The 9,911-nt window shown below is 52.7% G+C and overlaps 1 protein-coding gene across 1 annotated transcript in view; it reads left to right on the plus strand.

Moving 5' to 3' along the window:
- LOC144609936 (uncharacterized) overlaps positions 1–9,656 on the plus strand; it is a 342,403-nt gene extending 332,747 nt beyond the window's left edge. Inside the window, exons 4-7 of the mRNA XM_078428342.1 lie at positions 617–672; positions 6,157–6,225; positions 9,147–9,234; positions 9,641–9,656. Of these exons, the coding sequence (XP_078284468.1) occupies positions 617–672; positions 6,157–6,225; positions 9,147–9,234; positions 9,641–9,656 (229 nt within the window). The remainder of the gene's footprint in view (positions 1–616; positions 673–6,156; positions 6,226–9,146; positions 9,235–9,640) is intronic.
- Positions 9,657–9,911: the final 255 nt, after the last annotated feature.

The raw sequence follows: 9,911 nt of genomic DNA on the forward strand, positions 1-9,911 counted from the left end.
TAGGCCCAGACACCGTAGGCCCGGACACCGTAGGCCCAGACACTGTAGGTCCAGACAGTGTAGGCCCGGAGGCCCGGGCGCTGACTAACGGAGGTTGCCTAGCAACCCGTCTCCCGGCCTGGGCGGCCGCCGTTGGTGAAGTGGGAGCACGTGGCCGCTGGCTGGGTGTGGTCACCTTGTCCCTTATTTGGGAGTGAGATAGTTGGCATCCCTAGTTCAAATGGTAAAGATACTAGAGGAGCAAGATGAACCACTCCGTCGAAATCGCCTATACTGAAGTGCAGTACGCAAAGGAGCGTAAGGTCCGCCATTTTAGTAAGCAAAACCCGCCGTCTGTTTTGCCTCGCAGTGTAATCAGTGTTTTGGGGGAACAGTATGTGTGATGATACCATTAAAATGCAGAATATATCTCTTCTATCAATTCACAGATTTTTTGTTATTTTTATTTTTAAATGTTTCTGCAAGTTTCTGCCGACTAAAATGGTGCCGTGACATGCTACGGTTTTTAGGGTTGAGTGGTCTATCTTGTTCCTCTAGTATCTTTGGTTCAAATGGCAAAGATCTGTGCATGGACTTCAAGCAGGTTGAACTGACTGCCTTTGCTTTGTATTAACAGGGACAACGAGAGTATTGAAGTCCACAAGACAACCTCAACCATCACCATGAGCTCGGGTATGTACACAGTTCACAATTCATCTGCAGAATTGCCCTCGTCCTTCAGATGCTATTATTATATCGAACTGCTGAGGGCTGTGTTGTTTAATTTAGATTAGTTTAGTTTAGAGATACAGCGCGGAAACAGGCCCTTCGGCCCATCGTAAGGTTGCCAACTGTCCCGTATTACAATACAATATATCTTTATTGTCATTGTAAAGGGGTACAACAAGATTGGGAATGCGCCTCCCATACGATGCAATAATTTAATTAGCTAGTCAGTATTAATTTAAACAACCCAATGAAACAAATTGGAACAGTTTTAAAACAGAATAAAGTGCAAGTAGATCTGTGCCGGTTCACTGTGCGATGTGACCATCCGGCTCAGCAGGACCGGTTCATAGCAGCTATGGCCCTGGGGATGAAGCTGTTCCTGAGTCTGGAGGTGCGGGCGTAGAAGGCCTTGTATCGTCTGCCCGATAGTAGAAGTTCGAACAGACTGTTGCAGGGGTGTGAAGAGTCTTTGTGGATGCTGGGGGCTTTTCTGAGGCATCGTGTGTTGTAGATGCCCTCCAAGGCTGGTAGCTGTGTTCCGATGGCCCTCTGGGCTCGTAGGTTAATTGGCTTGGTAAATGTAAAAATTGTCCCTAGTGGGTGTAGGATAGTGTTAGTGTGCGGGGATTGCTGGTCGGCGCGGACCCAGTGGGCTGAAAGGGCCTGTTTCCTCGCTGTATCTCTAAACTCTTTCACTGTTGAAGTTGCTATCATCGCCCTTATTAGGGAATGCATTCCAGGCCTGCGTGGTGGGGTCTGTGACACCATGGGTGCTGTGTGCCTTTTGCCAGTTGTGCTAATAGATTGTGTGGGCAATTGTGCTAATAAACTGTTGTGGGCATTTTATACTCCAGCTTCACTCCTGCCTCAGCACCGCCACCTGCTGGCCGCGTCAGACAGTGAACAGGAGTGAAGTGGGACTGTGCACTGTAATGGCGGCACGGTGGCGCAGCGGTAGAGTTGCTGCCTCACAGCGCCAGAGACCCGGGTTCGATCCTGACTTCGGGTGCTGTCTGTACGGAGTTTGTGCGTTCTCCCAGTGACCGCGTGGGTTTTCCCCAGGTGCTCTGGTTTCCTCCCACATCCCAAAGACGTGCAGGTGTGTAGGTTAATTGGCTTCACTAACATTGTCCCTCGTGTGTAGGATAGAACTAGTGTGCGGGGATCGCTGGTTGGCGTGGACCCGGTGGGCTGAAGGCCCTGGTTCCACGCTGCATCTCTAAACTAAACTAAAAGTGAGCCATGCAGGAACCAAGCAGCCAGCTCCAGTTTAGAGATACAGCACGGAAACAGGCCCTTCGGCCCACCGAGTCCGCACCGACCAGCGATCCCCGCACACTAACGCTATCCCCCACACACTAGGGCCAATTTACACATACACCAAGCCAATTAACCCACAAACCTGCACATCTTTGGAGTGTGGGAGGAAACCGAAGATCTCGGAGAAAACCCACGCAGGTCACGGGGAGAACGTACAAACTCCGTACACGGGGAGACAACAGGGTCTCTGGCGCTGCATTCGCTGTAAGGCAGCAACTCTACCGCTGCGCCACCGTGACCGCCCTGTAGTACTGTGTGCAGTTTTGGTCTCCAAATTTGAAGAAGGACATTCTTGCTATTGAGGGATTGCAGCGTAGATTCACCAAGTTCATTCCCGGGATGGCGGGACTGATATATATAAAAAAGAATGGGTCGACTGGGCTTATATTCACTGGAATTTAGAAGGATGAGAGGGGATCTTATAGAAACATATAAAATTCTTAAGGGATTGGACAGGCTAGATGCAGGAAAAATGTTCCCGATGTTGGGGGAGTCCAGAAACAGGGGTCACAGTTTAAGAATAAGGAGTAGGCCATTTAGGACTGAGATGAGAAGAAACATTTTCACCCAGAGAGTTGTGAATCTGTGGAATTCTCTGCCACAGATGGCAGTGGAGGCAATTCACTGGATGTTTTCAAGAGACAGTTAGATTTAGCTTTTAGGGCTAATGGAATCAAGGGATATGGGGAGAAAGCAGGAACGGGGTACTGATTTTGGATGATCAGCCATGATCATATTGAATGGTGGTGCTGGCTCAAAGGGCCGAATGGCCTCCTCCTGCACCTATTTTCTATCTTTCATAGAAACATAGAAAAATAGGTGCAGGAGTAGGCCATTCGGCCCTTCGAGCCTGCACCGCCATTCAATATGATCATGGCTGATCATCCAGCTCAGTAACCTGTACCTGCCTTCTCTCCATACCCCCTGATCCCTTTAGCAAAAAGGGCCACATCTAACTCCCTCTTAAATATAGCCAATGAACTGGCCTCAACTACCTTCTGTGGCAGAGAATTCCACAGACTCACCACTCTCTGTGTGAAGAAATGTTTTCTCATCTCGGTCCTAAAAGACTTCCCCCTTATCCTTAAGCTGTGACCCCTGGTTCTGGACTCCCCCAACATCGGGAACAATCTTCCCGCATCTAACCTCTCCAACCCCTTAAGAATTTTATATGTTTCTATAAGATCCCCCCTCAGTCTTCTAAATTCCAGCGAGTACAAGCCTAGTCTATCCAGTCTTTCTTCATATGAAAGTCCCGCCATTTCAGGGATCAATCTAGTGAACCTTCTCTGTACTCCCTCTAAGGCAAGAATGTCCTTCCTCAGATTAGGAGACCAAAACTGCACACAATACTCCAGGTGCAGACTCACCAAGGCCCTGTACAACTGCAGTAGAACCTCCCTGCTCCTAAACTCAAATCCTCTTGCTATGAATGCCAACATACCATTCGCTTTCTTCACTGCCTGCTGCACCTGCACGCTTGCTTTCAATGACTGGTGCACCATGACACCCAGGTCACGTTGCATCTCCCCTTCTCCTAATCGTTCACCATTCAGGTAATACTCTGCTTTCCTGTTCTTGCCGCCAAAGTGGATAACCTCACATTTATCCACATTATATTGCATCTGCCATGCATTTGCCCACTCGCCTAATCTATCCAAGTCATTCTGCAGCCTCCTAGCATCCTCCTCGCAGCTAACACTTTCGATGTTTCTATGATATTCCTTCCATGATGCTTTTGGCCAGATAAATACAAGGAGATGCTTTTTGGAAACTCAACAAAAATGCTGCAGATGCTGGAATCATGAGCTAAAAACAAAGTGCCGGAGGAACTCAGCGGGTCAGGCAGCATCTGCGGAGAGAATAGGTAGACGACATTTCAGGTCAGGATCCTTCAGACTCTGAGGAGTTTGAAGAAGGGTCGTGACCCCAGGTGTCATCCGTTCATTCCCTCTGCAGATGCTGCCTGACCCGCTGAGTTTCTCCTGTACTTTTAGTTTAGTTTAGTTTAGAGACACAGCGCGGAAACTGGCCCTTCGGCCCACCGGGTCTGCACCGATCAGCGATCCCCGCACACTCACACTATCCTACGCACACTGGGGACAATTTACAATTTTACCCAAGCCAATTAGCCTACAAACCGGCACGTCTTTGGAGTGTGGGAGGAAACCGGAGGACCCGGAGAAAACCCGTGCAGATCACGAGGAGAACGTACAAACTCCGTACAGACAGCACCCGTAGTCATGATCGAACCCGGGTCTCTGGCGCTGTGAGGCAGCAACTCTACCGCTGCGCCACCGTGCGATCTGATAGGCTTCTCATGATACAGTTGTATAAGACTAAGGTTCGGCTCTCTTTAGGTGGAGGGTTTGGAGAGGGGGTAGAGGAGGTTTACTACAATACGCTGAGTTCCCTCTGAGTTGCTCCAGCTTTCTGTGTCTATTTACCAGGACACTGTCTAGATTGGAGGGTTTCAGCTGCAGGGGGAGGTTGCACAGACTTGGACTGATTTCTCTGGAACCTCAGAGGTGGAAGAGAGACTTAGTAAAAGTGTACACCATTCTGAGAGGCATCAATCGTGTTGGCAGACAGAGCCGTTTCCGCAGTGTGGAGATATCCAACACTAGAGGGCGTAGCTGTTAAGCGAGAGGGGGAGAGTTTAATCGAGATGTGCAGGGGCAGGTTTTTTTCACGAGATTTAGTTTAGAGTCATAGAGTCCTACAGCACAGAAAGAGGCTCTTCGGCCCATCGTGTCCGTGCCGCCCGTTACCAAACATAGTCTAATTTTAATCCCATTTTCCCGCATTTGGACCGTAGCCCTGAATGTTGTAGCATTTCAAGTGCCCATCCAAATGCCTCTTAAACGTTAGTTTAGAGATATAGCGCGGAAACAGGCCTTTCGGCCCACCGAGTCCACACCGACCAGCGATCCCCGCACATTAACACCATCCTACACACACTAGGGATATTTTGCATGTACACCTACATACCTGTCCGTCTTTGGAGTGTGGGAGGAAACCGAAGATTTCGGAGAAAGCCCACGCAGTCACGGGGAGTCACGTGCAAACTCCGTACAGGCAGCGCCCGTAGTCGGGATTGAACCCGGGTCTCTGCTGCTGCAAGTGCTGTAAGGCAGCAACTCTGCCGTAGTTGGAGCCTGCAACACATCGCCTGGAGAGGTTGTGAAGGCAGAAGGGACAGTGGGGTTTAAGAGGCTTTTCAAAAGGCACATGGATATACGGAGGAGAGGGAGGTGGACCGTGTGTAGGCAGATGAGACTGGGTTGACGATGTTGCATTCAGCGTAGCTTTTGTGGGTCAGGAGACGATTCCTGTGCAGAGTGCTGGAGTAACTCAGCGGGTCAGGCAGCATCTGTGGAGAACATGGATAGGTGACACGGTAGCGCAGCGGTAGAGTTGCTGCTTTACAGCGAATGCAGCGCCGGAGACTCAGGTTCGATCCTGACTACGGGTGCTGTACTGTAAGGAGTTTGTACGTTCTCCCCGTGACCTGCGTGGGTTTTCTCCGAGATCTTCGGTTTCCTCCCACACTCCAAAGACGTACAGGTATGTAGGTTAATTGGCTGGGTAAATGTAAAAATTGTCCCTAGTGGGTGTAGGATAGTGTTAATGTACGGGGATCGCTGGGCGGCACGGACTTGGAGGGCCGAAAAGGCCTGTTTCCGGCTGTATATATATGATATGATGATATGTGACGTTTCACACTGTGCTGGAGTAACTCAGCGGGTCAGGCAGCATCTGTGGAGAACATGGATAGGTGACGTTTCACAGAGTGCTGGAGTAATTCAGCAGGTCAGGCAGCATCTGTGGAGAACATGGATCAGTGCTGCCTGTCCCGCTGAGTTACTCCAGCATTTTGTGTCTGCAGCTCTTTGCTCTGTGCAAGGTCTGACCAGCAAGCCGTTTGCAGCGTACACTCGATCCACCGTCAGCCGCTGATCCAGGGGGTGAGTGAAGATGAGACAAACTCTCCATCTCACCGAGGACAGACACAAAACGCTGGAGTTACTCAGCGGGTCAGGCAGCATCTCAGGAGAGGAGGAATGGCCGACGTTTCGGGTCGAGACCCTTCTTCTCGGCCTCACTGCTGCTGTTTCTTCCTTGCAGAGCACAAAATCACCATCACCGAGACCATCGTGAACGGACTCCCCGCCATCCGGCAGCAGCTTGATCGAGGTAGAGGCCCTTTCCAAGGAGCTCCCCATTAATGCCAGAGTCTTCAGACTTTAGACTCCAGTTTGGGTTTCGTTTATTGTCAATTGTACCGAAGTACCGTGGAAACTTTTTGTTGCGTGCCATCCAGCTAGCAGAAAGACAACACATGATTACAATCGATCAGCCATTACGGTGTGTTGATGCATGGCTTTAGAGGTACTAGTGCAGAAACAGGCCCTTCGGCCCACCGGGTCCGTGCCGACCAGCAATCACCCGTTACACTAGCACTATCCTACACACACCAGGGACAATTTACAATTTTTACCGAAGCCAATTAACCTACAAACCTGCACGTCTTTGGAGTGTGGGAGGAAACCGGAGCACCCACGCAGGTCACTGGGAGAACGTACAAACTCCACACAGACAGCACCCGTAGTCAGGATGGAACCCGGGTCTCTGGCGCTGTGAGGCAGCAACTCTACCGCTGTGCCAGCAAGACTTTGCAAGTCTTTCTACTTTAGAGTTTCGAGACACAGCACGGTTGTTGGAGTGTGGGGGGTGATGGGAGAGTCCGAGGCAGTTGATGGGGAAATAGGGAGAATAAAGGCAGGCCCTTGTGCAGGATGAGATTAAATAGGTGCTTAATGTTGGCAGAGCTCGATGGGCTGAAGGGCCTGCCTCCCTGCTCTCTGACTGAGGTGCCTATAGTATACATCTTGCATGGGACAGTTTCATCACGGCTGTTATCAGGCAACTGAACCATCCTATCACTAACTAGAGTGTGGTCCTGACCTCCCATCTACCTCATTGTAGACCCTCAGACTATCTTCAATCATTCTTTACTGGACTTGAACGTTGTTCCCTTTACCCTGTATCTACACTGTGGACGGCTCGATTGTAATCATGTACGGTCTTTCCGCTGGCCGGTTAGCACGCAACAACAAAGCTTTTCACTGTACCGACGTGCGTGTGACTATAAACAAAACTAAATTAGTCCACACTTTCCGGGTGATTAATTTCGTTTGGAGATACAGCGTGGAAACAGGCCCTTTGGCCCATCGAGTCCACGCTGACCATCGATCACCCGTTCACACTAGGTCTATGCTATCCCACATTCTCATCCACTCCCCACACACTCGGGCCAGTTAACCGACAAATCCGCACGTCTTTGGAATGTGGGAGGAAACCGAAGCAGCGGAAGCTACGCGCTCACAGGGAGAACGTGCAAACTCCGCACAGACAGCACTTGTAGTCAGGATCGAGCATCATACCCAGGAGGCACGGTGGCGCAGCGGTAGAGTTGCTGCCTCACAGCGCCAGAGACCCGTGCAATCCTGACTACGGGCGCTGTCTGTGCGGAGTTTGTACGTTCTCCCCGTGACCTCCGTGGGTTTTCTCCGGGTGCTCCGGTTTCCTCCCACACTCCAAGGACGTGCAGGTTTGTAGGTTAATTGACCTCTTGAAAATTGTCCCTAGTGTGTGGGATAGAACTCGTGTACATGGTGATCATTGGTCGGCACGCTCAATGGGCCAAAGGGCCTGTTTCCACTCTGTTTCAAAACTAAAATTAACTCAACTAATCAGGCAACTGAACCCTCCTACAACTATGGGAGAGTTATCCTGAACTACTATCTACTTCATTAGAAACCCTCAAACTACCTTTGATCAGACATTACTGGCTTTACCTTGCACTAAACGTTATTCACGTTTTTCCCTTTCTCATGTACCTGAACACTGAGAATGGCTCGATTGTAATCATGTATTGTCTTTCCGCTGGCTGGTTAGCACGCAACAAACTCAAACAAACTAAACTAAACTAAACTAAACTAAACTAATCTAAACTCAAGCTCCATTGGGTGGGCTGGGTTGGGTGAGGTGAGGTTGGGTGTGGTGGGCTGGGTGGGGTGGCGTGGGTGGGGTGTGGTGGCTGGGTTGGGTGGGGTGGGGTGGGGTAGGGTGGGGTGGGTGGGGTGGGGTGGTGGGGTGGGGTGGGGTGGTGTAGGGTGGGGTGGGTGGGGTGGGGTGGGGTGGGGTGTGGTGGGGTGGGGTGGGGTAGGGTGGGAGTGGGTGGGGTGGGGTAGGGTGGGTAGGGTGGGGTGGGTGGGTGGGGTGGGGTGGGGTGGGTGGAGTGGGGTGGGTGGGGTGGGGTGTGGTGGGGTGGGGTGGGTGGGGTATGGTGGGGTGGGGTAGGGTGGGGTGGGTGGGGTGGGGTGGGGTGGGGGTGGGGTGGGGTGGGTTGGGTGGGGTGGGTGGGGTGGGGTAGGGTGGGGTGGGGTAGGGTGGGAGTGGGTGGGGTGGGGTAGGGTGGGGTAGGGTGGGGTAGGGTGGGGTGGGTGGGGTGGGGTGGGTGGGGTGGGTGGGGTGGGGTGGGTGGGGTGGGGTGGGGTGGGGTGAGGTGAGGTGGGGTAGGGTGGGATGTGGTGGCTGGGTTGGGTGGGGTGGGGGTGGGGTGGGGTAGGGTGTGGTGGCTGGGTTGGGTGGGGTGGGGTGGGGTGGGGTGGGTGGGGTGGGGTGGGGTGGGTGGGAGTGGGTGGGGTGGGAGTGGGTGGGGTGTGGTGGGGTGGGGTGGGGTGGGGTGACGTTACAGGTTGTTCCTGGACAACTGTTGGGGTGGGGAGGGGGTGTGGGGAGGGGGTGTGGGGGAGGGGGGGTGGGGAGGGGGTGGAGGGGTGGGGAGGGGGTGTGGGGAGGGGGTGTGGGGAGGGGGTGTGGGGAGGGGGTGTGGGAGGGGGTGTGAGGAGGGGGTGTGGGGGAGGGGGGGGGGGTGGGGTGGGGTGGGGTGGGGTGGGGTGGGGAGGGGGGTGTGGGGAGGGGGTGTGGGGAGGGGGGGTGGGGAGGGGGGGTGCGGAGGGGGGGTGGGGAGGGGGTGTGGGGAGGGCATGTCTGGGGTGCCCTCCTCCCTCTCTCCCCCAGCGTACGAGTGACGTGCTTTGTACCCACAGTGGCCGAGACCTCGACGGTCACCTCCGCCGTCAAAGTCTACCCCTCACCGTCACCGGGAGGCCCACCCCGACACGACGATGGCCACAGGTACGTCTGCCCATCAACCCTTGCCCTTTACCCCCTCTTCCCAACAGCGTTCCCATCCCCCCCCTCCTTGCCACCCCTTTCTAAAGGCACGTCCTTTTATTTTTATCATTGGTCCTAGACTCTCCCACCAGTGGAAACATCCTCTCCACATCCACTCTATCCAGGCCGCTCACTATTCAGTACGTTTCAATGAGGTCCCCCCTAAACTCCAGCGAGTACAGGCCCAGTGCCTACAAACGCTCATCAAACGTTAACCCAATCACCCCGGGATCATTCTCATTAACCTCCTCTGGACCCTCTCCAACCCCAGCTCACCCTTCCTCAGATACTGGACTCAAAAGTATCTGTGTTCCTCCAGTACTTGCGATCTGTTTAGAAAGAAACTCCTCCTCCATTCCAAATTTAGAACTATTTCTTCATAAGACGTAGGAGCTGAAATAGGCCATTCATCCCATCGAGTCTGCTCTTTCATTCGATCATGGCGGATCGATTTTTTTCCCCCTAACCCCGTTCTCCTGCCTTCTCCCCATCACCGCTGACACCCGCACTGATCAAGAATCTGCCCATCTCCACCTTAAAAATATCCACTGACTTGGCCTCCACAGCCTTCTGTGGCAACGAATCCCACAGATTCACCACCCTCTGACTAAAGAGATTCCTCCTCATCTCCTTCCTAA

The sequence above is a fragment of the Rhinoraja longicauda genome, chromosome 35, assembly GCF_053455715.1.
Source record: "Rhinoraja longicauda isolate Sanriku21f chromosome 35, sRhiLon1.1, whole genome shotgun sequence".
NCBI classification, from domain to species: Eukaryota; Metazoa; Chordata; class Chondrichthyes; order Rajiformes; family Arhynchobatidae; genus Rhinoraja; species Rhinoraja longicauda.